General features: G+C 39.6%; 2 protein-coding genes across 3 annotated transcripts in view; both read left to right on the plus strand.

Moving 5' to 3' along the window:
- rassf5 (Ras association domain family member 5) overlaps positions 1-19676 on the plus strand; it is a 101075-nt gene extending 81399 nt beyond the window's left edge. For both annotated transcript variants that reach the window (XM_061984842.1, XM_061984843.1), the window contains exons 3-6: positions 11-124; positions 11585-11903; positions 11974-12089; positions 15337-19676. In XM_061984842.1, the coding sequence (XP_061840826.1) occupies positions 11-124; positions 11585-11903; positions 11974-12089; positions 15337-15492 (705 nt within the window). In that variant the 3' untranslated portion in view covers positions 15493-19676. The remainder of the gene's footprint in view (positions 1-10; positions 125-11584; positions 11904-11973; positions 12090-15336) is intronic.
- Positions 19677-20696: 1020 nt separating this feature from the next.
- dyrk3 (dual specificity tyrosine phosphorylation regulated kinase 3) overlaps positions 20697-26736 on the plus strand; it is a 70068-nt gene continuing 64028 nt past the window's right edge. The window contains exon 1 of the mRNA XM_061984841.2: positions 20697-20785. The gene's annotated coding sequence lies outside the window, so the exon portion shown is untranslated. The remainder of the gene's footprint in view (positions 20786-26736) is intronic.

Consider the following 26736-nt stretch of genomic DNA (forward strand, 5'->3'; position numbering starts at 1 on the left):
TGCTTTCCAGAAAAGCGAGGCCAAGGAGGAAGAAGATGGAGGAGCGAAGGACCTCCCCGAGGAAGATGCGCGCACCAGGATAGAAGAGTACAACTCCCGAGTGTCCGAGAATGGCATGACGCTGGTAGGTCGCTTTAAGCAGTACCTCATGCACTCAGCAAGTGTATTTGTTTTTCAACTATGACCCATAAAGTCAGCCATTGCTTTTATTCTTTATAAGTTATAGGACATTTAACAAAATATTATTAACCTAATAAATACAAATATAGTAGAAGAAATTAATTATACACATTTATGCAATGAATTGCCATTTTATCTCATTATTTAACATTCAGTTTACTGGACAGCGTTTTACCCCTCAGGGGTCAAAGGTTGACTGTTGTGTCTTATTTTTGTTGATGTTACAATATACATGTTTTTTTTTCTAAAAACGTTTTTGCATGTTAAATTTAAAGGGGAAATACACTTATTTTGAATTTTGCCCATCATTCACAATCATTATGAGACACAAGACGGATGGATTTTTTTGAATGCACTCTAACTTGTCAATAAAAGTAAATAAAAATCTGTTTACAGCGAAGCCAATGGGAGGTCCTCTATTCCGCCCATAAAACCCAATAAAAAACATCCAAAAAGCGCAGACAATACTCCATTTACATTTGGTGACTTGAATATTAGCAAGTATTAAGTATTCAATGATTACCGCCCCGTTGCACTCACCCCCATCATAATGAAGTGCTTTGAGAGGCTGGTAAAGGAATACATTGTCTCCAGACTTCCCCCCACATTCGACCCATACCAGTTTGCTTATCGCCCTAACCGCTCCACAGAGGACGCCATCTCCTCTGCACTCCACCTAAGCTTAGAACATCAGCATTCAACACCATCATCCCACAGCACTTGGTGAGCAAACTGGCCCACCTTGGATTCAGTACCCCCCTATGCAACTGGCTTCTTGACTTCCTCACAGACAGACCCCAGTCTGTGAGAGTGGGCAACAACACCTCCAGTGCCATCTCTCTGAACACCGGCTCCCCCCAGGGCTGCGTCCTGAGTCCGCTGCTGTTCACACTGATGACCCATGACTGCTGCGCCAGGTTCACTACTAAACACATTGTGAAGTATGCGGACGACACGACAGTAGTGGGCCTCATCCGTGACAACAACAACATGGACTACAGGAAAGAGGTGAAACATCTGGTTGACTGGTGCAGAATCAACAACCTGGTCCTGAATGTCAACAAGACCAAGGAGATCATCGTTGACTTCAGGAACCACCAGTCCAGCCACGCTCCACTCCTTATCAACGGCACAGCGGTGGAGATGGTAAGCAGCACCAAGTTCCTGGGGGTGCAGATAACTGACAATATAACCTGGTCTCTCCACACTGGAGCTCTTGTAAAAAGAGCTCAGCAGCGCATGCACTTTTTGCGTAGGATGAAAAGAGCACAGCTCCCTAACCCCATTCTCAGCACATTCTACAGAGGCACTATAGAGAGCCTGCTGACCAACAGCATCTCTGTCTGGACTGGAGCCTGCAGTGCCTCAGACTGGAAATCTCTCCAGAGAGTGGTGAGGACGGCGGAAAAGATCATCAGGACTCCTCTTCCTCCTATCCAGGAGATCGCAAAAAGCCGCTGCCTGACCAGGGCTCAGAAAATCTGCAAAGACTCCTCCCACCCCGACCAAGGACTGTTTTCACTGCTGGACTCTAGAAAGAGATTCCGCAGCCTCCGAAGCAGAACCTCCAGGTTCTGTAACAGCTTCTTCCCTCAGGCCGTAAGACTTTTGAACGCATCATAATTATCCCCTCAACTCCCCCCAAAATGGATTAACTCGCTGGAATAAAAAAAATGTATAAAATAAAAAAATTAAAAATAAAAGACAATATAACATACATACATAAACGTGGATGCATATGAAAAAGGGCAATATATTTATCTGTACAGTAACCTATTTATTTATTTATATATGCACCTTATTGCTTTTTTATCCTGCACTACCATGAGCTAATGTAATGAAATTTCGTTCTTATCTATACTGTAAAGTTCAAATTTGAATGACAATAAAAAGAAAGTCTAAGTCTAAGTATTAGTGATATTGTTATTATAAGTGCTGACGCAGACAAACTATTTATAGCGGCGCCGTAATCACCAGCTTGTGTTCCAATGTTAACTTGATCAGCTGTTTCCTTGCTCGTCAAACTTTATTGTAGATCATAAATCACGCCTCTCACCTGGACAGAAGACGTCTGAGTAGGTATTCCGACAAGTTGGTACACTTTGACAATCAATTTAGACCCGGAAAAGGCGAGAACGACATAAAAAGACGCTGGGCTCTACTCCCCTTTTCTTAATGAGGATAATGAGTCATTCTTCATCTAAATGGGAATATATGAACATCCTAGCAGTCTGCATCCTAATGACAGCAGACATTGTACAGTAAGGGATGTTTTATTATGTTTGTTGGTTCTCATGAAGTCTGCAGTGAGTAATAATCAGTGATGATGTTGGAAAAAAAGTGAACGTCGTGATGAGTTTTTGAAATGAATCAATGCTTAAAATGATCAAAATATGTAAATAATAAATGTTATTATAAATGTTACTACATTACATATATACCTACATCATGTATATAAAACCTTAATGGAGGTGTTTGGATGTTTTTTAAGGGCTTTATAGGCAGAATAGAGCAACTCTAAATGGCCCCATTGTAAGCGGACTTTTGATAGCATTTATTTAATATTTAGAATGCATAAAAAAAAATAAACATCTGTTGTCATGTTCTCATAATTCTCATAATGATTGTGAACAAGAGGCAAAATTCCTAAAAAAGTGTAGTTCCCCTTTAAGAATGTCAACGTCCAATTCTTGCCCAGGTGTACAATATTCCAGCAGTTTCAACAGTACCCCAAAACCAAACAGGACATGAAAATAATTTATCAAGAAGTGTAAAAAACTAGGCATTTTGAAGTTTATTTATATATATATTTTTAATACTCCAACAGAAATACATGAGCAGATATGATACATACACATATGATACAGTATTTAATCTTAAACAATGTGATAAGTAGGGAGTAAGTTAGTAATAATAATTTCTGCTAAGCTATCCTCGTACTGTGTTAAATCCATAGTGTTAAAAAAGTGTATCAAATGGAGTACATGAGTTATCGTCATGTAAAGAAATATTTTGACCAATTCAGGAGTTTCCATATTTTGAAATGCAAATGTTGATGCTCCTCTTAGGCAATATTGTTGTTTGATGTTAAATTAAACCAGATGTTTACTGACATATAATATTCATCTTTTAATAACTGTTGCTGCAAATTAATAGCAGCTCCAAATATCACTCATCAGCCTCCTGGACTACTAATAATCGGTATCGGTATCGGCCCCGAAAAAACCATATCAATCGATCTCTAATAAAAAAACATTTTGCTTTTTTTTTTACTTGTTGCTAAAATCTCTAAATCAACTTCAGCCAGACATGTAATTTATTTTATTTTATTTTATTGTAACTCTTTGAATGCCGTTTGATCAAATGATGTCACATTCTGATTCTGATTCTGATTCTGATGTCACGAGCGATACGACTCTTACACAAAGTGACCATTAATTCTATTCCTTTTTCCTTTGTCTTTTTGTTTTTTTTTCAATTCAGTCCGATTCTTGGGGTGACATTTTGATTCAACACGTTTCTCGATTAAAACTGGCAATGCATTGTTTGGTATGAAAATGGTAATAAACCTTTTCAAAAGCCGACATGTGACGTATAAGTGCAGCGAGTGAGTGCAGACATGAAACGATTTTGAGTAGGTATAACTAAAAATCGCGATTTGGATTTTTTTTTAGGATGCCCTAACACAGGAGTCGGCAACCTAACATGTTGAAAGAGCCATATTGAACCAAAAATACAAAAAAACTAATCTGTCTGGAGCCGCAAAAAGTTAAAAGCCTTATATACATTTTATAATGAAGGCAACACATTAAGTAAGTGTCCCAGAAGGTGAGATAACTCCTCGAAACGACGTTTTTAAACTGCCAAAGGTATAGATGTGTGCGTCCAAGTTAAAGAAAACGACAGGGTGTCTTCTTCTAATGGATTTATTACAATCTTTGCAAGCTGGGTAACGTTTGCTGTGGTCTGGAACAACGTAGCACACAAACAACTAGCAAAAATGCAGCCAATATTACATACAGATAATGTGTCATGAGACATGCAAATATAGTAGTGTGTGAACAAAATGAGACGTTAAGCACCGAGCTAGGTGAAAGAATGGCTGAGCTACAAAAGGAGGTAATTTTGCCTTTTTGGAGCGTTTTGCTGGAAATATTTGCCATCATAAAGGTGCATAGCCATTCTAGTGGCCCATTTTTTTTTGTTTATTCATGAAAAGCGTTGCCATGCTAACACAAAATGGTCCCAATTTAAAGTACCCCAATCGGCGCAAATAGCCCCTTTCCGACGGTATAACATATGTGGGGATTCGTTGGCTGGTTCGTCCCATATTAAGTGTAAGAGAACTGTGCGGAACAAGAATAAGAAAGTTAAAAGTTGAAGTATGAGCAATAACAATATGGGCCGCTTGCATTGCATGCCCCCATTCACTGCTGTTTAGCAGTGAATGGGGGTGCTGGCATTGCAGCAGTCCCATAATTAAATACACAGAGGATATAAGTAAAGGAAATTAAATGAACTCAAATATACCTACAAACGAGGCAATATGTACATCAGATAGCCTAAATAGCATGTTAGCGTGGATTATTAGCACTACATGCAAGTCAACATCAACAAAGCTCACCTTTGTGCATTCATGCACAGCATAACATATTTGGTGGACAAAATGAAACAAAGAAGGAGTGGCATAAAACACGTCTTTCTGTAGCAGCGTCGGAGAAAGTTGTACATGTAAACAAACTGTTGAGTCACAGTCCACACAACTACGGCGAGTTCAAGGACCGCCAAAATTAGTAGGACAAAACGGCGCTAGCCAAATACTGTCGTCAGTGAAGCATAAACACAAATGTATTAAACTGTGGGCTTTCTAACAATTAAAAAGGTATGTGTCATGTTTGTCCTCCTACAGAAACTGTATTAAAACAACAAATATTTTTCCCCCCATCTTTTTCCATTTTTGACAAAGCTCCAGGGAGCCACCAAGCGGTGCTAAAGAGCTGCATGCGGCTTGAGCGCTGCAGGTTGCTACCCCGCGCAATAGTTAGTATCATACTTGCCAACCCTCCCGGATTTTCCGGGAGACTCCCGAAATTCAGCGCCTGTCCCGAATACCTCCCGGGACAAATTTTCTCCCGAAAATCTCCCGAAATTCAGGTGGACTCAGGTCCATGAGGACCTGAGTCCGCTAACCCACAATATAACCAGCATACCTGCCCAATCACGTTATAACTGTAGAATGATGGAGGGGGAGTTCTTGGTTTCTTATGTGGGTTTATTGTTAGGCAGTTTCATTAACGTCCTCCCAGCGCAGCAACAACACACAACAACAGCAGTCACGTTTTTGTATACCGTAAAGCAGTTCGTCTGGCGTAAACAGCAATGTTGTGACACTCTTAAACAGGACAATACTGCCATCTAGTGTTATGTGTGTGTATATGTGTAAATAAATTAACACTGAAATTCAAGTATTTATTTTATATATACAGGTAAAAGCCAGTAAATTAGAATATTTTTGAAAAACTTGATTTATTTCAGTAATTGCATTCAAAAGGTGTAACTTGTACATTATATTTATTCATTGCACACAGACTGATGCATTCAAATGTTTATTTCATTTAATTTTGATGATTTGAAGTAGCAACAAATGAAAATCCAAAATTCCGTGTGTCACAAAATTGGAATATTACTTAAGGCTAATACAAAAAAGGGATTTTTAGAAATGTTGGCCAACTGAAAAGTATGAAAATGAAAAATATGAGCATGTACAATACTCAATACTTGGTTGGAGCTCCTTTTGCCTCAATTACTGCGTTAATGCTGTAATAATAATATGTTAGTTATAATGAGGCTGGCTCTGCTAGAGGGCCGTGTCCGCCAGTTAGAGCAGAGTAATCTCGTAACTTTAGATGTTGCGGACACATCTGCTAGCGTTAGCTGTAGCGAGCTAACTAGCCCAGCCTGTAGCAGTCCTAAGCGGCCTACAAGCTACGGTGTACCGGTTGAGACGCATAATAGATTTAGCTCTTTAGCTAGTCCTACACCCCAGTCTACCGGGCACCACACCTTAGTCATAGGGGACTCCATCACCCGAAACATAAAGCTTAGCAAACCAGCCACAATTAAGTGCATCCCGGGGGCCCGAGCACCTGACATAGAGGCTAATCTTAGGGAGCTAACTCGCAACAGGCCTAGTAAACACGTACGACAGGCTAATCGCACCACTAGTTATGCGAATATAGTTGTACACGTTGGCTCCAATGACACTAGAATGAGACAGTCAGAGATTACAAAGAGAAACATAGCCAGGACTTGTGATCTCGCTAGAAAGATGTCCAGGCATCGAGTAATTGTCTCTGGCCCCCTGCCTGCGAGAGGCAATGATGAGAGATATAGCAGATTAGTCTCGCTTAACAAGTGGCTGGCTAGCTTCTGTAGACAACAGGGACTAACGTTTATTGATAATTGGCCCTCTTTCTGGGGCAAACCAGGCTTGCTGATGAGGGACGGCCTTCACCCTAACCAGGAAGGCGCCATCATCCTGTCTAAGAATATAGACTACTGTTTAAGTCACATTTGACTAACTACACTAGAGCAAGCCCGGTCACAGGCAATTACAGAGCCTGCTAGTCCGGGTGAGGAGTCAGTTAAGCTAGAACTAGCCAGCACCAGGCTGGATAATTCCTGTACGCATAGCAATTTTCTTAGAATAACACACAACTCACATAATGTGTTTTCTGTTGTGAATGTGTCCGGGGTAGATATGCATTCTACTGAGGTGGCAAATCATGATGCGTTCAGTCGATCGCAGCATCAAGCAAACAATCTGAAAATTCCCGTCGTATCAATTCCTAGATATGGTCGAAACTATTTAAAGTGCACTACGTATAATAAACGCAACATTATTAATATTTCTACTACGGATAATTTAAACAAAAACTCGTCAAAACAGCCCAATACTTATAATATGGGCTTTTTAAACATAAGATCATTGTCTCCCAAAACGTTATTAGTTAATGAGGTCATTAGAGACAACAATCTTAACGTCATTGGTCTTAGCGAAACCTGGCTCAAACCAGACGAATTTTTTGCGCTAAATGAGGCATCTCCTCCTAACTATACGAATGCGCATATTGCCCGTCCCCTTAAAAGGGGTGGGGGGGTCGCACTAATATACAATGAAAACTTTAACCTTACCCCTAACCTAAATAATAAATACAAATCATTTGAGGTGCTTACTATGAGGTCTGTCGCACCGCTGCCTCTCGATATGGCTGTTATCTACCGCCCCCCAGGGCCCTACTCGGACTTTATTAATGAATTCTCAGAGTTCGTTGCTGATCTAGTGACGCACGCAGACAATATAATCATAATGGGGGACTTTAATATCCATATGAATACCCCATCGGACCCTCAGTGCGTGGCGCTCCAGACTATAATTGATAGCTGTGGTCTTACACAAATAATAAATGAACCTACGCATCGCAACGGCAATACGATAGATCTAGTGCTGGTCAGGGGTGTCACCACCTCCAAAGTTATGGTACTCCCGTATACTAAAGTAATGTCCGATCATTATCTTATAAAATTCGAAGTTCTGACTCATTGTCAACAAACTAATAATAATAACTGCTATAGCAGCCGCAACATTAATGCCGCCACAACGATGACTCTTGCTGACCTACTGCCTTCGGTAATGGCACCATTCCCAAATTATGTCGGCTCTATTGATAACCTCACTAACAACTTTGACAATGCCCTGCGCAAAACCATTGATAGTATAGCACCGCTAAAACAAAAAAGGGCCCCTAAAAGGCGCACCCCATGGTTTACAGAGGAAACCAGAGCTCATAAATTATCATGTAGAAAGTTGGAACGCAAATGGCGCGCGACCAAGCTTGAGGTTTTCCATCAAGCATGGAGTGATAGTTTAATATCGTATAAACGCATGCTTACCTTAGCTAAAGCTAAATATTACTCAAATCTCATCCGCCTCAACAAAAACGACCCTAAATTTTTGTTTAGTACAGTAGCATCGCTAACCCAACAAGGGACTCCTCCCAATAGCTCCACCCACTCGGCAGATGACTTTATGAATTTCTTTAATAAGAAAATTGAACTCATTAGAAAGGAGATTAAAGACAACGCATCCCAGCTACAACTGGGTTCTATGAACACAGATACAACTGTATCTACGACGGATACTGCAATACAAAATAGTCTCTCTCTTTTTGATGAAATAACATTAGAGGAACTATTACAGCGTGTAAGTGGGATAAAACAAACAACATGTTTACTTGACCCACTTCCTGGGAAACTTATCAAGGAGCTTTTTGTATTATTAGGTCCATCAGTGCTAAATATTATAAACTTATCACTTTCCTCTGGCACTGTTCCCCTAGCATTCAAGAAAGCGGTTATTCATCCTCTGCTCAAAAGACCTAACCTTGATCCTGACCTCATGGTAAACTACCGACCGGTGTCCCACCTTCCCTTTATTTCGAAAATCCTCGAAAAAATTGTCGCACAGCAGCTAAATGAACACTTAGTGTCTAACAATCTCTGTGAACCTTTTCAATCCGGTTTCAGGGCAAATCATTCTACAGAGACAGCCCTCGCAAAAATGACTAATGATCTACTGCTAACGATGGATTCTGATGCGTCATCTATGTTGCTGCTTCTTGATCTTAGCGCTGCTTTCGATACCGTCGATCATAATATTTTATTAGAGCGTATCAAAACACGTATTGGTATGTCAGACTTAGCTTTGTCGTGGTTTAACTCTTATCTTACTGACAGGATGCAATGCGTCTCCCATAATAATGTGACCTCGGACTATGTTAAGGTAACGTGCGGAGTTCCTCAGGGTTCGGTTCTTGGCCCTGCACTCTTTAGTATTTACATGCTGCCGCTAGGCGACATCATACGCAAATACGGTGTTAGCTTTCATTGCTATGCTGATGACACCCAACTCTACATGCCCCTAAAGCTGACCAACACGCCGGATTGTAGTCAGCTGGAGGCGTGTCTTAATGAAATTAAACAATGGATGTCCGCTAACTTCTTGCAACTCAACGCCAAGAAAACGGAAATGCTGATTATCGGTCCTGCTAAACACCGACATTTATTTAATAATACCACCTTAACATTTGACAACCAAACAATTACACAAGGCGAATCAGTAAAGAATCTGGGTATTATCTTCGACCCAACTCTCTCGTTTGAATCACACATTAAGAGTGTTACTAAAACGGCCTTCTTTCATCTCCGTAATATCGCTAAAATTCGTTCTATTTTATCCACTAGCGACGCTGAGATCATTATTCATGCGTTCGTTACGTCTCGTCTCGACTACTGTAACGTATTATTTTCGGGTCTCCCTATGTCTAGCATTAAAAAATTACAGTTGGTACAAAATGCGGCTGCTAGACTTTTGACAAGAACAAGAAAGTTTGATCATATTACGCCTATACTGGCTCACCTGCACTGGCTTCCTGTGCACTTAAGAAGTGACTTTAAGGTTTTACTACTTACGTATAAAATACTACACGGTCTAGCTCCGTCCTATCTTGTCGATTGCATTGTACCATATGTTCCGGCAAGAAATCTGCGTTCAAAGAACTCCGGCTTATTAGTGATTCCCAGAGCCCAAAAAAAGTCTGCGGGCTATAGAGCGTTTTCTATTCGGGCTCCAGTACTATGGAATGCCCTCCCGGTAACAATTAGAGATGCTACCTCAGTAGAAGCATTTAAGTCCCATCTTAAAACTCATTTGTATACTCTAGCCTTTAAATAGCCCCCCTGTTAGACCAGTTGATCTGCCGTTTCTTTTCTTTTCTCCTCTGCTCCCCTTTTCCTTGAGGGGGGGGGGCACAGGTCCGGTGGCCATGGATGAAGTGCTGGCTGTCCAGAGTCGGGACCCGGGGTGGACCGCTCGCCTGTGCATCGGCTGGGAACATCTCTACGCTGCTGACCCGTCTCCGCTCGGGATGGTGTCCTGCTGGCCCCACTATGGACTGGACTCTTACTATTATGTTGGATCCACTATGGACTGGACTCTCACAATATTATGTCAGACCCACTCGACATCCATTGCTTTCGGTCTCTCCTAGAGGGGGGGGGTTACCCACATATGCGGTCCTCTCCAAGGTTTCTCATAGTCATTCACATCGACGTCCCACTGGGGTGAGTTTTTCCTTGCCCGTATGTGGGCTTTGTACCGAGGATGTCGTTGTGGCTTGTGCAGCCCTTTGAGACACTTGTGATTTAGGGCTATATAAATAAAGATTGATTGATTGATTGATTGATTGATAATGCGGCGTGGCATGGAGTCGATGAGTTTCTGGCACTGCTCAGGTGTTATGAGAGCCCAGGTTGCTCTGATAGTGGCCTTCAACTCTTATGGTTTTTGGGTCTGGCATTCTGCATCTTCCTTTTCACAATACCCCACAGATTTTCTATGGGGCTAAGGTCAGGGGAGTTGGCGGGCCAATTTAGAACAGAAATACCATGGTCCGTAAACCAGGCACGGGTAGATTTTGCGCTGTGTGCAGGCGCCAAGTCCTGTTGGAACTTGAAATCTCCATCTCCATAGAGCAGGTCAGCAGCAGGAAGCATGAAGTGCTCTAAAACTTGCTGGCTGCGTTGACCCTGGATCTCAGGAAACAGAGTGGACCGACACCAGCAGATGACATGGCACCCCAAACCATTGTTTTTCAACTTGTTTAAGTCGGGGTCCACGCCTCGCCGTCGGTCCTCCGACCCCGCCTCCCCACAAAGTGTTACTCTTGCTTGAGCTTCCTTCTACTTTTGATGCACACTAAAAAATGTTGTGTTAAAAAAAATAACCCAATTTTAACCCAACTGCTGGTTCAGAAAAGGACAAACCCTTTATTTGAATTATTTTAACTCAACATTTTGGGTTAATTTTTTTCAACCCAACATTTGCGTTGAATTATTTTACCAAAAATTTTAGTTATGATAACTTAATGTTGGGTTATTCCCCACCAAACTATTGGGTTGAATTATTTAACCCAAAAGTTGAGTTATGCTAATTCAATGTTGAGTTATTCCCAACCAAACTATTGGGTTGAATTATTTAACCCAAAAGTTGAGTTATGCTAACTCAATGTTGGGTTATTCCCAACCCAACTATTGGGTTTGCCAATTTAGCGCTCCTTGACCCAATATTTGGTTAAAAATGATAAATTGTACTGCTGGTTTGTCCTACTCCTTCCCAACTACTGATCAGAATTATATTTACTCCATTAAAATATACCCAAAAGCAAGATATGAGTGACATGTTTTACAAATATGAATAGAATATGTATTTCTTTGACAGAACAACAGAAACATATTCCAGAAATTGGGTAACTTTACACACCGTCTTTGTGTGCGTGTCCTGCAGGCGTCTGACGGCTCCTACACGGGTTTCATCAAGGTCCACCTCAGGCTCAGTCGGCCGGTCACGGTGCCCGCTGTGGATGCTGGCAGCCCGGTGGGGGTTTTGGGAGGAGGCCCCGACGGAGCGCCTTTGGAGGGCCAAGACTGCGTTCAGGGCGAGGAGCGGACGTCCTTCTACCTGCCGTGTGACTGCGTCAAGCAGCTGCACATCAGCTCCACCACCACCACTGGGGAGGTCATCCAGGGCCTGCTGAAAAAGTTCATGGTGTTGGACAACCCCCGCAAGTTTGCTTTGTACCGGCAGACGCACCGCGACGCTCAGGGTGAGGGACAGAGGACCAGTGGACCGCGTGAAGAGCAGGGATAACCCCTTTCCTGTTTCTCTCTCGTCAGATCTGTTCCAGAAGCTTCCTCTGTGCGAGCGTCCTCTTCTTCTGAGACTCCTGGCAGGGCCCGACCCACAGACGCTCAGCTTCGTCCTCAAGGAGAATGAGACTGGAGAAGTGGAGGTGAGGAGGCATGAAAACATCTATTAAAAACAGAGAGAATTATAGTCATAATAATAGCAAGAAATGGATTTTGTTCCTTAATTATTTAGGTTTATTTTTTAATTATAACTTTATTCAACCCACAGTCTTGTTTGTTTTCAGAGGAAATGCAAATTGTGATGTATTTCTTAATTTAGGTAAGAAATGGTGAATAAAAGCTATATTAATTTAGCAATATTAATTCAGAAATACTGAGGGAGACAGTTTTATATCAATCAAACTTTATTTATATTGTACTTTTCATACACAGGCAAGTGGCAACACAAAGTAAAATAACAAAGTAAAAAATAGCAGTCACACACACATTCCCGTATTTCTTACCTTCTTGAGACCTCTGAAAAATGCCTGCCTCTTTAGGACCTCTTTAGATATATAAATATTTGTATTTACAACATTAATGATATATACATACTATGCAAATATAAAAAAGGTAAGCTTTAAGTTATTTCTTTTTTTTGTAATTGTTTTTTAATCTATATTATTTACTTAAAGTTATGACAGTATGTCTCTAAATATATATTTATTAATTTTTTTAAATTAATTTTGGCTGAAGGGGGCGCATTTACATTTCTTACACACACTTGTTATTACATATGTTGACCAGAGGGGAAGCACTTTTAAAAGCAACACACAGTCAATTTGAAAAATCCCTCCTTTTTGGCACCACCCTAATTTTGATAGATTTCACCACCATGAGACATTCTCTATTAGATGCAATGGTTTTCCGTATTAGGACCATGATTTATGTCCTAACTTGTTCACACCTCCTCATATGGAAGGTACTTTTCCTTGTTGATGTCTCAAGAAGGGTAGAAATACAAGAACACACACACACATTATTGACAAAAACAAAACAAGGCATTGAGGTTTGAGGAAAAACGCCACCTTTGAGGCATCCACATTGGAGAATAACTCAAATTAACGTCATCTAACTTAGATGTAAAATATAAATAATATTTTAATAGATTAATAAAAACACAACATTGAGAGAATAATATAGTAGACATAATAGCAATATATACAATAGAAAATACCACAATAAAATGAAAAATATAATAATAATGATAATGTAACTATGCATTGATTTCCCCCCAATTAGATTTTTTAAAATACAATGTAACTTTCTTTATTTAACCCACTGTCTTGTCAATTTTGAGAGGAAATGCAAAACATGATGTATTTCTTCATTAGTTTGGGTTTGCTTCATTTAGCGAAAGCTTAATTAAGCTCATTAAAGGATGGCTAATACAACAATTAGCTTGCTAAAGCTAACACTTAAATAAAAGTTGTTTTCATGTATTTTGTGTATAAGTGAATATACAGTACGGTGAAAAAGTATTTGTCCAACTCTACTTTTGTTGACGTTTTTTTGACAGATACATGCCTTAGCAGCTATTTTGTTTAATAAAGGCTTTATTTCATTTAACACTTAGACAGACAGCTTCATATTTCAATCAATCAATCTTTATTGATATAGCACTGTCCTAGAGGCAGGTGGCAACATGTTTGAATTGGAAATAAGTTATAATAATCCTTAAAATGACTAACACTGCGTTTGTTTGTGTTGAAAATTAGTTATACTCCCTAAAGTGAGTAATACTACATTTGTTTGTTTGTATTGAAGATAAGTTATAATAGTATCTAAAATTAGTCATTTGTTTGTTTGTATTGAAAATAAATGATAATATTCCCTAAAATGAGTAATACTATGTTTGTTTGTACGTTTGTATTGAAAATAATTTATAATAGTATCTAAAATCAGTAATACTACATTTGTTTGAATCGAAAAGAAGTTACACTCCCTAAAGTAAATTATACTATGTTTGTTTGTATTGAAAATAAGTTATAATATTCCTTAAAATGAGTAATACTACGTTTGTTTGTATTGAAAATAAGTTATACTCCCTAAAATGAGTAATGCTACTTTTGTTTGTATTGAAAATAAGTTATACTCCCTTAAATGAGTAATACTACATTTGTTTGTATTGAAAAGTTCTGTTCCCTACAATGAGTAATACTATGTTTGTTTGTATTAAGAATAAGTTATACTCCCTAAAATTAGTAATACTACATTTGTTTGTACTGGATATAGGTTATAATATTCACTAAAATGAGTAATACTGCATTTGTTTGTATTGAAAATAAATTATAATATTCCTTAAAATGAGAAATACTGCGTATGTCTGTATTGAAAATAAGTTATACTCCCTAAAATTAGTAATACTATGTTTGTTTGTATTGAAAATAAGTTATAATATTCCCTAAAATGACTAACACTGTGTTTGTTTGTATTGAAAATAAGTTATACTCCCTAGAATGAGTAATACTACGTTTGCTTGTATTGAAAATAAGTTATACTCCCTAAAATTAGTAGTACTACGTTTGTTTGTATTGAAAATAAGTTATACTCCTTAAAGTGAGTAATACTACGTGTGCTTGTATTGAAAATAAGTTATAATATTCCCTAAAATGACTAACACTATGTTTGTTTGTCTTGAAAAGAAGTTATACTGCCTAAAGTGAGTAATACTACGTTTGTTTGTATTGAAAATAAGTTATAATATTCCCTAAAATGACTAACACTGTTTGTTTGTATTGAAAATAAGTTATACTCCCTAGAATGAGTAATACTACATTTGCTTGTATTGAAAATTAGTTATACTCCCGAAAATTAGTAATACTACGTTTGTTTGTATTGAAAATAAGTTATACTCCTTAAAGTGAATAATACTACGTGTGCTTGTATTGAAAATAAGTTATACTCCCTAAAGCGAGTAATATTACGTTTGCTTGTACAGTAAAGAAGTTCTTCTCCCTAAAGTGAGTAATACTACGTTTGTTTGTATTGAAAATAAGTTATAATATTCCCTAAAATGACTAACACTATGTTTGTTTGTATTGAAAATAAGTTATACTCCCTAAAGTGAGTAATACTACGTTTGTTTGTATTGAAAATAAGTTATATTCCTTAAAATGACTAACACTATGTTTGTTTGTATTGAAAATAAGTTATACTCCCTAAAGTGAGTAATACTACGTTTGTTTGTATTGAAAATAAGTTATATTCCTTAAAATGACTAACACTATGTTTGTTTGTATTGAAAATAAGTTATATTCCTAAAGTGAGTAATACTACGTTTGCTTGTATTGAAAATAAGTTATACTCCTTAAAATAAGTAATACTACGTGTGCTTGTATTGATCTACAGTGGCATGCGTTCTCCGTCCCGGAGCTCCAAAACTTCCTGGTCATTCTGGACAAGGAGGAGTCTGAGCGCGTGCGAGCGGTGGAGTACAAATACACCGTGTACAGACGGAAACTGCAGAATGCTCTGCAACAACAAGAAGAACACCTTGACCCCTGACCTCTGACCTCGTGCCACGTGAGGTCAACGCAGGGAGAGACTAAAACGTGATCTCAGAGTTTGGAGATGAAGTCCTCCTTTCTCCGCATGTCCACACCTTCTCAGGACGCATAACAACCCTCAGGCGGCCATCTTGGGTGGGGCGTTTGGAGACTCTGCAAGGGGACAAGGAGCCGCCCTTCTTCTTCTTCTCCTTCTCCCGCCAAGTGTCCGCTCATAGAACCTTCCAGGCCTCAGGATGCCGAGCAGAAGGCGGCAACCAGGAACCAGGTTTCTCCTGCCTGAGTAAGGAGGTGTGACACAGGTGCAAGGAAAAGAAAACAATCCTTTATTTCCTTGCTATTTCATCCCACATGTCACATGAGCAATCTCCGTAAGCGTCACATGACCAACCTCCGTAAGCGCCACATGACCAGCGAAGCCCTTCATAACCTCCTTTTTGAACGCAGAAGGACACCTGAGGGTTTTAAATGGAAGACAGGTTTTACCACAGTGATGTGCAATACCACCGATTTACTTTCCGATGTGATACCAAGTAAAATTCAGGCTGGTATCGGCGATACCGATACTTTGTGCAAATATACCGAACGTGTCTGAAGTTGTGTATATTAACAGATTATCTAAAAAACAACAGTAAAATGTAGGAAAAAAGAGCAAAGAAAGTACAATTTAATGAGGAAAAAGGTGATTTGTTTTTTTAGAATAATGAGAATATACTTTTTTTTAATTGAAAAAAATATATAAAAATGCCTCCCCCCTTAAAATATGAACACAATTTAGTTGGTTGATTAAAACATTAAATAATACTAATTTATAAATTAATTTGATAAATGACAACAATAATAAACACCTAAATGTGTTAATATTTTCAAACAGGCATAATAATATGCAGTTAAACAACTGTATTATTATTTTTCAGTTATTATATGGAAAAAAAACATAAAAAATGTAAGAGAAAAGTGCAAAAAATGTCAAATGTCATGAGAAAAATATGTTTTTTTTAGACTAACAATAATAATACTTTTTTTTTATTTTTTTATTCAATTAAAATATAAAAATGCCTCCCGCCCCTTAAAATATGAACAATTTAGTTGGTTAATGAAAAAATAAAATAATACTAATTTATTAATTAATTTGACAAATTACATCAATTGTGTAAGCGAACATGAACATTTTCAAACAGGCAGAATAATATGCAGTTTAACAACTGTATTATTATTATTTCTATTCAGTTATTACATGGGGAAAAAAACATCAAAAATGTAAGACAAAAACTATGTAATGAGAAAAGACTGAAATGTTCTAATAATTGTTAATAATACACTTAGTCACATATCATAGACAGCTGACAAAAGATCTGTTTTTAGCATTTTCTTGAAATAAAATATCAATATGGCTGACGCCTACTTTGACTTTTCAGTGGTGGAAAAAGTTTGGACACCCCTGATAAAGCATCGAAATGTATTTTGATTTGAGGAACGATATTAGCGCACAAAGATCTGGTATCAGAATCAGAATCAGCTTTATTGTCATTACGCAAGGTAACGAGATTGAGGCCATTCCATACAGTGCGATGTGTGCATGCTAGAAAAATAGCATGCAATACCACTATTTTCCTGACTATAAGCCGCTATACTTTTCCCCCAAGCTTCGATCCCTGCGGCTTATACAACGGTGCAGCTAATCTGTGGATTTTTCCATCGCTAACAGCTAAATTCTGAAATGAATTGAGCAAGGAAATCAATCAAAGTACTAAAACGATCCACTTCAAGAAAGTCTTCAAACTTTTACAAAGTACAAGGAAGAAGAATCCTGATAAACATCTTTTTCATCTCATAAAGGATGAATAAAGAGATCGATGACTTCTGTTTTGTTTAATCTTCATTTTACTGCCGTGTTACAGACACCGTTTTGAAACAATTAAGGTATGTAAATACCTTACATTTACACAATATTTCTGTGTAAATAACGTATACATCTGCGGTGTGGCTAATATATGGAAAATATATTTTTTTCTTCTAAAACGTAGTGGGTGTGGCTTATAGTCTGGAAAATACACTAGACAAGACCTGGTAACTTTTAAGTGACACTATCAGAGGTTTATTATTGACCCGGATATAAGACGATCCCTCCTTTTAAGGCAGAATCAGATGGTTTCAATGTGGTCTAAAATCTCATCATCAATAAAGATTGGTATCACTAAGTATTATTTTGGCATATAAATGATAATAGAACTGTTACAAAGGTTCCTAATTAGTAATATTGCGTCATGTTGTATTATTTTGTCAAAAATGTTAATAATTGACAGTAGGAAGGGATTCATACGGCCCCATTCCTGGGTGAATCTTGTGTGGGTTAATCATTTTGCAATGCAGTCTTCTGAAAATGATTGAAAGCTCCACTCTACATAGCGACTGTGGTCAAAGTTGGAATTGTCACAAAATGCATTTTAACATAATCAACATTCTGCTGCCACCTGGTGACTTAAGCGGATCATGCACCCCCTCAATTTGTCACGTTTCATGTGTCAGGTAAATTGCAACGTTCAAGTACATAGAACAATTACAATAGTAGTGAATATCATTTAAGGATGTTGGTAAGTGAAAGGGTCCCCCAAATAAGCTAGAAAAAGCTTTTGGCAGGCAACGAATAGGGGCCATAATAATCTCCTTCCTAGCGTACTTAACCCTGTTAATATGATATCAAATACAACAAAATATTTTTGATAATAAAGAATACCGACCTAACCACTGACGTATAGAGCATAAACTGATATTTTACTTGGTATCATTACTGTCGATATTTGTATCGATCTGCCCTCCTTTTGTTTACATTCAAGAATTCTAACTTAGCAGTTAGCATACGTCCTCCTACTGTGTGTAGTGCATGGTTAGCTATTCCCGGTCCTCAGGAGAAGATACTTAGAGGAAACGTTGTTTATTCGCCGCCGCGGAGGCGCGGATTACTACTCACTCAGAGGTGGCTCTGCACTGTGGGGGGACGTTAGCTGCTGGCGAGGACGTCAAAATGCGTTGTCACGATGGTGTTTAAAGATTTATCGCCGGCCAAATTTGGAAAGTTTATATCGTCTGGATCGCGCGACCCTACAGTATGGAAGGTGTTCATATGCTCCTGGGTGGATCTCGCGTGAGAGGAAGAGGGGGTGTGGGTTAATAATTTTGCAATGCACTCTGCTGAAAATGATGGAAAGCGCCAACTCGACATGGCAACTGACGCTGTGGTCAAAAAACAAATTTTAAGATATTCAACCCCCCCCCCCCAATTTGTCACGCTTCATGTGTCAGGTAAATTGCGACGAATGGGGCCCATATGAATCCCTTCCTACTGGATCTTAGTCTAGTCAACGATTCGATTCGGAGGAGTTCAATTTGACTGTCAGCCTCGCAGTCTGCCATTGAGCCCCCGCCCCCCTCCAAGGAGCTTCGACTCTGGCAGGACTTTTCGTCTCTCCAGGTCACCGGTTTTTGTGAGTGACAGGAAGAAAAGTGGGGCCGTGTTTGGCACTACGTGGATGTATAATCCTTGGGTGGCCCATCGTGTTCAGACCTAGGGGATCTTACATTGGGGTCCATGCGTTGTTTTGCAGTGGCGTGGAACCGCGTCGCATCCTCACGCAAACTACAGAACGTGACGAGGACGCGCCGATAGTCACGGTCGCGGTTTAGGACTTCACGCTTGGATCAAGTACTAGAACCAGTACCTCGTCCTCCCTGCTTTTGCTGTGCCGTGGAAAATCTACTTGAGGTGGTTTGTTGTCGCGACAAATATTTTTGTTCTTTTGCCGCCGTTTTGTCTTTTTGCGTGACGGCCCACAGGTTTTTATTGGAATGTTGTGAAGGGAGGCTTCTCGGAGCTGATCCTGCAGGCAGTGCCTTGTGTTTTTCCCTGGGTCCACAGTAGGGACCCCACACCTGCGTGTGCTCGTGCACAGGTGCCTCAGCGTCTGTGTGCAAAGGTTTGCATGTGTGAAAATGTTGGACTCGAACATTTATTCCCATTGTCCCTGCGGTCTTTGAACGCTCCGTTTGTCCTTGCAACAACATGTGTGTGCCAGAGTTATTTATGACAACTAGAAGTGTGTCACTTACATGGATGCAGATGTACAGTTAATATTCACTTGTACAGAATATCTTCTGACTGGAATAAATGAAAAATGTCTCCGAGGCCTTCTTGTGGTTTTAAGTCTTTCATTTATGTTTTTATAGGTGCTGCAACACAGGAACACATTTTCATTAGTTTTTAACAAGAAATCATTTAAATTTGTCAAATGTATTGCAAATGAAGGAAATCTGTTAAAATGCAAATTTTTGGACATTGGAGGCCACTTTAAATGATGTCGTGCACCACATACAATGATTTGGCAGGCCATTATAAAATGACATTGAAGGCCACATTAAAATGACGCAGAAGACCACGTTAAATGATGTGGAGGAACATTAAATGATTTGGCAGGCCACGTTAAAAATAAGTGGCTGGCTGTTGGCCATATAAATGATGTGGCAGACCACATTAAAATGACATTGAGGGACAGTTTAAAATGATGCGACAGACCACATAAAATAATGTGGAGGGCCACATTTAAAATTACTATGAGGGAAAACTTAAAATGATGTGTTGGACCACATAAAATGATTTGGCAGGCCACATTAATAAAAATATATGGCTGGCCACATATAGCCTAGCAACGCAAAATGATCCGGCGGGCCACATTACAATTATGGGACAGGTCATATTAATATAAAGTGACGTTCAATTTATGCAGTGGGCCAAATAAAATGATGTGGCAGGTCAGATTTAAGGTCCTCTAAATGCAGAGTTACTCAAGGGAGCTTTCTGCTAATTGTTGGGTTGGAGTCGCGCCATAGACATGCTCGTGTTCCCAGGATGCAAAAGGAGACCTTCTTACTGATGATTTCATCCTTGGACTTGCAGCAGAAGTACAAAAAGGCGCACGCTGCAAGGAAGTGTACACAAGACAGAAGGCCTGACACTGGACATTTCAAACACTACAAAAACAAAACGTTAGCATGGCACTAACAGGAAGGCGTAGCAGTCACCAACGGCTAACAACGGACCAGGCTGAGGGTGCAAAATCTATCTGATTAGCGATCAGGAGCAGGTGAGCCTTCTGATTACTAATCAGAGGCAGGTGAGATTAATGAGCACTATGGGAACCAGGAACTTAGTAAACACAAGAAGGAGTGCTGAAACACAAATGGTCCTCATGGGAAAACTACAACAATCACCAAACGAGACCTGAATGTTGGAACTGGTAAGGTTTGTTATTTTGTGCAAGAATTAGCTTCAGGAATTCAACGCCTGCGACATGTTTCGAAGAAGTTGGCACAAATGGCAAAAAAGACTGAGAAGGTTGAGGAATGCTCGTCAAACACTTATTTGGAACATCCCACAGGTGAACAGGTTAATTGGGAACAGGTGGGTGCCATGATTGGGTATAAAAGCAGCTTCCATGAAATGCTCAGTCATTCACAAACAAGGATGGGATGAGGGTCACCACTTTGTGAACAAATGCGTGAGCAAATTGTCCAACAGTTTAATAACAACATTTCTCAACGAGCTATTGCAAGGAATTTAGGGATTTCACCATCTACGGTCCGTAATATCATCAAAAAGTTCAGAGAATCTGGAGAACTCAATGCACGTAAGCGATGATATTACGGACCTTGGATCCCTCAGGCGGTACTGCATCAAAAAGCGACGTCAGTGTGTAAAGGATATCACCACATGGGCTCAGGACCACTTCAGAAAACCACTGTCAATATCTACAGTTTGTCGCTACATCTGTAAGTGCAAGTTAAAACTCTACTATGCAAAGCCAAAGCCATGTATCAATAACACCCAGAAACGCTTTGCTCATCTAAGATGGACTGATGCAAAGTGGAAAAGTGTTCTGTGTTCTGATGAGTCCACATTTCAAATTGTTTTTGGAAACGGTGGCCGTCGTGTCCTCCGGACCAAAGAGGAAAAGAACCATTCGGATTGTTCTAGGCGCAAAGTTGAAAAGCCAGCATCTGTGATGGTATGGGGGTGTATTAGTGCCCAAGACATGGGTAACTTACACATCAGAAAACAATGCACTCTGTTTTGCTCTCATTTAAATGCAGAACATTCTGTGACCCCCTTAGTTTAAAGGGGAACATTATCACAATTTCAGAAGGGTTAAAACCATTAAAAATCAGTTCCCAGTGGCTTATTTTATTTTTCAAAGTTTTTTTCAAAATTTTACCCATCACGCAATATCCCTAAAAAAAGCTTCAAAGTGCCTGATTTTAACCATCGTTATATACACCCGTCCATTTTCCTGTGACGTCACACAGTGATGCCAATACAAACAAACATGGCGGATAGAACAGCAAGATATAGCGACATTAGCTTGGATTCAGACTCGGATTTCAGCGGCTTAACACTGTCTGATAAGATAATTACTACAACTATGAACTAGGTTTACAGCATATGAAATACATTTGGCAACAACATGCACTTTGAGAGTGCAGACAGCCCATTTCAGGCGCGCTAAGAACATATATTTTTCCACGATTTCAGCACTCAGGTTAACCATACCTAAATAGACACAAAATACTGCATTACACAAGACTACCCGAATGTACTCGAATGATTGAAAAAAATAAATGTTTTTAAGCTAAATTATTGGTAAACACAGTTTATGTATAATAATTTACGTAAAACCATGAGTAATGAATAAAGTTTTCATCAATTAGTATATTCTGTAGACATACCCTCATCCGCTCTCTTTTCCTGAAAGCTGATCTGTCCAGTTTTGGAGTTGATGTCAGCAGGCCAGGGAAGCTAGGGTCGATATTCTTCTCTTGATCATCTTCGGTGGCATAAGGGACGGTGTGAGCCAAGACATCCAGGGGGTTTAGCTCGCTCGTCTGCGGGAACAAAGTGCCGCCATTGCTTGCCGTGCTAACGATGTCCTTTGTCCTTGAATTGCTCACACACTCCGGCAGATTCAATGGGGGTCTGGCGGCAGATTTCTTTGACTTTATCGTTGGAAATGCATCTGCTTTGAGTGTCGCAGGATATCCACACATTCTTGCCATCTCTGTCGTAGCATAGCTTTCGTCGGTAAAGTGTGCGGAACAAACGACTGACCATTTCGTCGGCCTCGTATTTTGAACAAATTTCGTCCAATTTCTTGCCACTTTCGCATCTTTGGGCCACTGGTGCAACTTGAATCCGTCCCTGTTCGTGTTGTTACACCCTCCGACAACACACCGACGAAAGTGAGAAAATGGCGGATTGCTTCCCGATGTGACGTCACAACGTGACGTCATCGCTCCGAGAGCGAATGATAGAAAGGCGTTTAATTCGCCAAAATTCACCCATTTAGAGTTCGGAAATCAGTTAAAAAAATATATGGTCTTTTTTCTGCAACATCAAGGTATATATTGACGCTTACATAGGTCTGGTGATAATGTTCCCCTTTAACGTCACTGAGACAGCTATGGAGGGAATCGAGTGCATTTCTGTCACTTAGACGGAGGTTGTCTGGATTTTAGAGGTGCAGATGAACGAGGTAGCAGCGTAAAGTAAAAAGGGGTATTGTTTATTGTTTATTGAACGGATCCCCATTAGATGACGCCAAGGCGACTGCTAGTCTTCCTGGGGTCTATATAGTAGCATACAAAATAAAAATACAAATAATACATGCATTACCAAACATTATACAAAGGAAAAATACAACATAAGATAAGAAAATCTAGTTAAAACCAGTATTAAAAATTCACGTCATGTGGGCAGCTGCAATAGGTGTATCTTCAAAGCTGTCTTGATTGACAATTTACTTTGTGAGAGATTAATGTGAGATGGCAACCCATTCCAGAATGATGTACATCTATACATGACTGTATGTTTGAGGAGATTGGTCCTGGGAGCAGGAAGTGCCAAATAGCCATTGCTAGCATTCCTAGTGTCATGAATATGTGTGTTAGTTGATTTTAAAAACTGTTTGTAAAAGTAATCTGGTGATTGATCTAGCATAATAGTTCTAAAGAACATAAGGAGACTACAATGCATCTTTTGTTCAACAGACAACCAGGACAGGCGTGAATGCATAAATGAAATATTAGTGCGCAAAGAACATTTAAGTACCAGTCTAGCCGCTCTGTTCTGAACAAGTTGCAGTTTGTTCAGGTCAGACTTAGTCGTAGCGGACCAAATTATAGGACAGTAATGAAGATGACAGAAAACCAAGGACCGTATGACTTGACCCATTGTTGAGGATGTCAAGAAGGTGGAGCACTTCCTGACCATGGCTAACCCTCTTCCCATTTTCATTGAAATACCATCAATATGATCAGACCATGACAGTTGACTGTCTAATAGCACACCAAGCAGTTTTGCTTTTTTAACCTGCTCAGTAGGTATGTCTGACATTGAAATATGAAGCTGAGGGTCATCAACAAGCATATGCCTGGATCCAAAAAGAATGCTTTTTGTTTTGTCAATATTCACAACAAGTTTACTATCATTTACCCAGTGTGACACTCTCTCCAGGCATACTTGCCAACCTTGAGACCTCCGATTTCGGGAGGTGGGGGGGGCGTGGTCGGGGGTGAGGTGGGGGGCGCGGTTGGGGGCAGGGCCGTGGTTGGGGTCGTGGTATAGAGGGGAAGTGTATATTTACAGCTAGAATTCACCAAGTCAAGTATTTCATATATATATATATATATATATATATATATATATATATATATATATATATATATATATATATATATATATATATATATATATATATATATATATAAGAAATACCTGACTTTCAGTGATTTCTAGCTATATATATATATATATATATATATATATATATATTTATTTTATTTATATATATATATATATATATATATATATATATTTATAATAAATACTTGAATTTCAGTGTTCATTTATTTACACATATACACACACATAACACTCATCTACTCATTGTTGAGTTAAGGGTTGAATTGTCCATCCTTGTTCTATTCTCTGTCACTATTTTTCTAACCATGCTGAACACCCTCTCTGATGATGCATTGCTCTGTGGCACACACAAAAATGCTTACATCAAATGCACTAGAGTCTGAAATCTTCCATTTCTCCCTAGCATGGCCCCAAACCGATCAATCTTTGCTTCCTGAGGAAGATCTGCCAAGCACTTGGTAGTCGACTACTTCTTCCCGGAGGCTATCCAGGTGCAATCGCAGCTGCGGCTTGGAACTTACAAGCGTATTTCTTCATCTTACTCGTCGTCGGCGTCAGCTGTATCTTCCTTGTTCTTCTGCTTCATCTCCTTGCTGTGTGCGCAGTTGTGCACTCTCTAAAAGCCCTAGATGTTATTGTCACATATGCATGTACAGTAGATGGCAGTATTGCTCTGTTTAAGAGTGTCACAACATTGCTGTTTACGGCAGACGAACTGCTTTACGGTAGACGAAAACGTGACTGCTGTTGTTGTTGCTGGGAGGACGTTAATGAAACTGCCTAACAATAAACCCACATAAGAAACCAAGAACTCGCCCTTGATCATTCTACAGTTATAACGTGATTGGGCAGGCACGCTGTTTATATTGTGGGAAAGCGGTTGTGAAAACAGGCTGTCCTCTCTCAGGTCCGCATGGAGCTGGAGAGGGCGTGGCCTCCAGCTCCGCCTGAATTTCGGGAGTTTTTCGGGAGAAAATTTGTCCCGGTAGGTTTTTGGGAGGGGCGCCGAATTTTGGGAGTCTCCTGGAAAATCCGGGAGGGTTGGCATTTATGTCTCCAGGTCCTGATTTAAGTTATTTTCTAGGTCATTTAAGGTAGAGAGGCAGTACTGTACAGAGTTGTCATCTGCATACATAACCATATTGGTGTTTGTTGTAACACAGGGAAGATCATTAGTAAAAATAATAAAAAGTAAAGGATCTAAGCAGCTTCCTTGAGGCACGCCACAGTAATTGTACTTGCGTTCGGATAGGCTACCATTAAAACACACTCTCTGTGATCTTCCTGATAGATAGCTCATCATCCAAGAATGTTAAAGTTAAAGTTAAAGTACCAGTGAGAAAGTGACATACTATTAAAACCATATTTTCTCAGTTTGGAGATCATTACATTATCATTATTATACAATCTGAAAATTCCCGTCGTATCAATTCCTAGATATGGTCGAAACTATTTAAAGTGCACTACGTATAATAAACGCAACATTATTAATATTGCTACTACGGATAATTTAAACAAAAACTCGTCAAAACTGCCCAATACTTATAATATGGGCTTTTTAAACATAAGATCATTGTCTCCCAAAACGTTATTAGTTAATGAGGTCATCAGAGACAACAATCTTAACGTCATTGGTCTTAGCGAAACCTGGCTCAAACCAGACGATTTTTTTGCGCTAAATGAGGCATCTCCTCCTAACTATACGAATGCGCATATTGCCCGTCCCCTTAAAAGGGGTGGGGGTGTCGCACTAATATACAATGAAAACTTTAACCTTACCCCTAACCTAAATAATAAATACAAATTGTTTGAGGTGCTTACTATGAGGTCTGTCGCACCGCTGCCTCTCGATATGGCTGTTATCTACCGCCTCCCAGGGCCCTACTCGGACTTTATCAATGAATTCTCAGAGTTCGTTGCTGATCTAGTGACGCACGCCGACAATATAATCATAATGGGGGACTTTAATATCCATATGAATACCCCATCGGACCCTCAGTGCGTGGCGCTCCAGACTATAATTGATAGCTGTGGTCTTACACAAATAATAAATGAACCTACGCATCGCAACGGTAATACGAAAGATCTAATGCTGGTCAGGGGTGTCACCACCTCCAAAGTTATGGTACTCCCGTATACTAAAGTAATGTCCGATCATTACCTTATAAAATTCGAAGTTCTGACTCATTGTCAACAAACTAATAATAATAATAACTGCTATAGCAGCCGCAACATTAATGCTGCCACAACGATGACTCTTGCTGACCTACTGCCTTCGGTAATGGCACCATTCCCAAATTATGTCGGCTCTATTGATAACCTAACTAACAACTTTGACAATGCCCTGCGCAAAACCATTGATAGTATAGCACCGCTAAAACAAAAAAGGGCCCCTAAAAGGCGCACCCCATGGTTTACAGAAGAAACCAGAGCTCATAAATTATCATGTAGAAAGTTGGAACGCAAATGGCGCGCGACCAAGCTTGAGGTTTT

This window comes from Nerophis lumbriciformis, linkage group LG23 (genome assembly GCF_033978685.3).
Source record: "Nerophis lumbriciformis linkage group LG23, RoL_Nlum_v2.1, whole genome shotgun sequence".
Lineage (NCBI taxonomy): Eukaryota > Metazoa > Chordata > Actinopteri > Syngnathiformes > Syngnathidae > Nerophis > Nerophis lumbriciformis.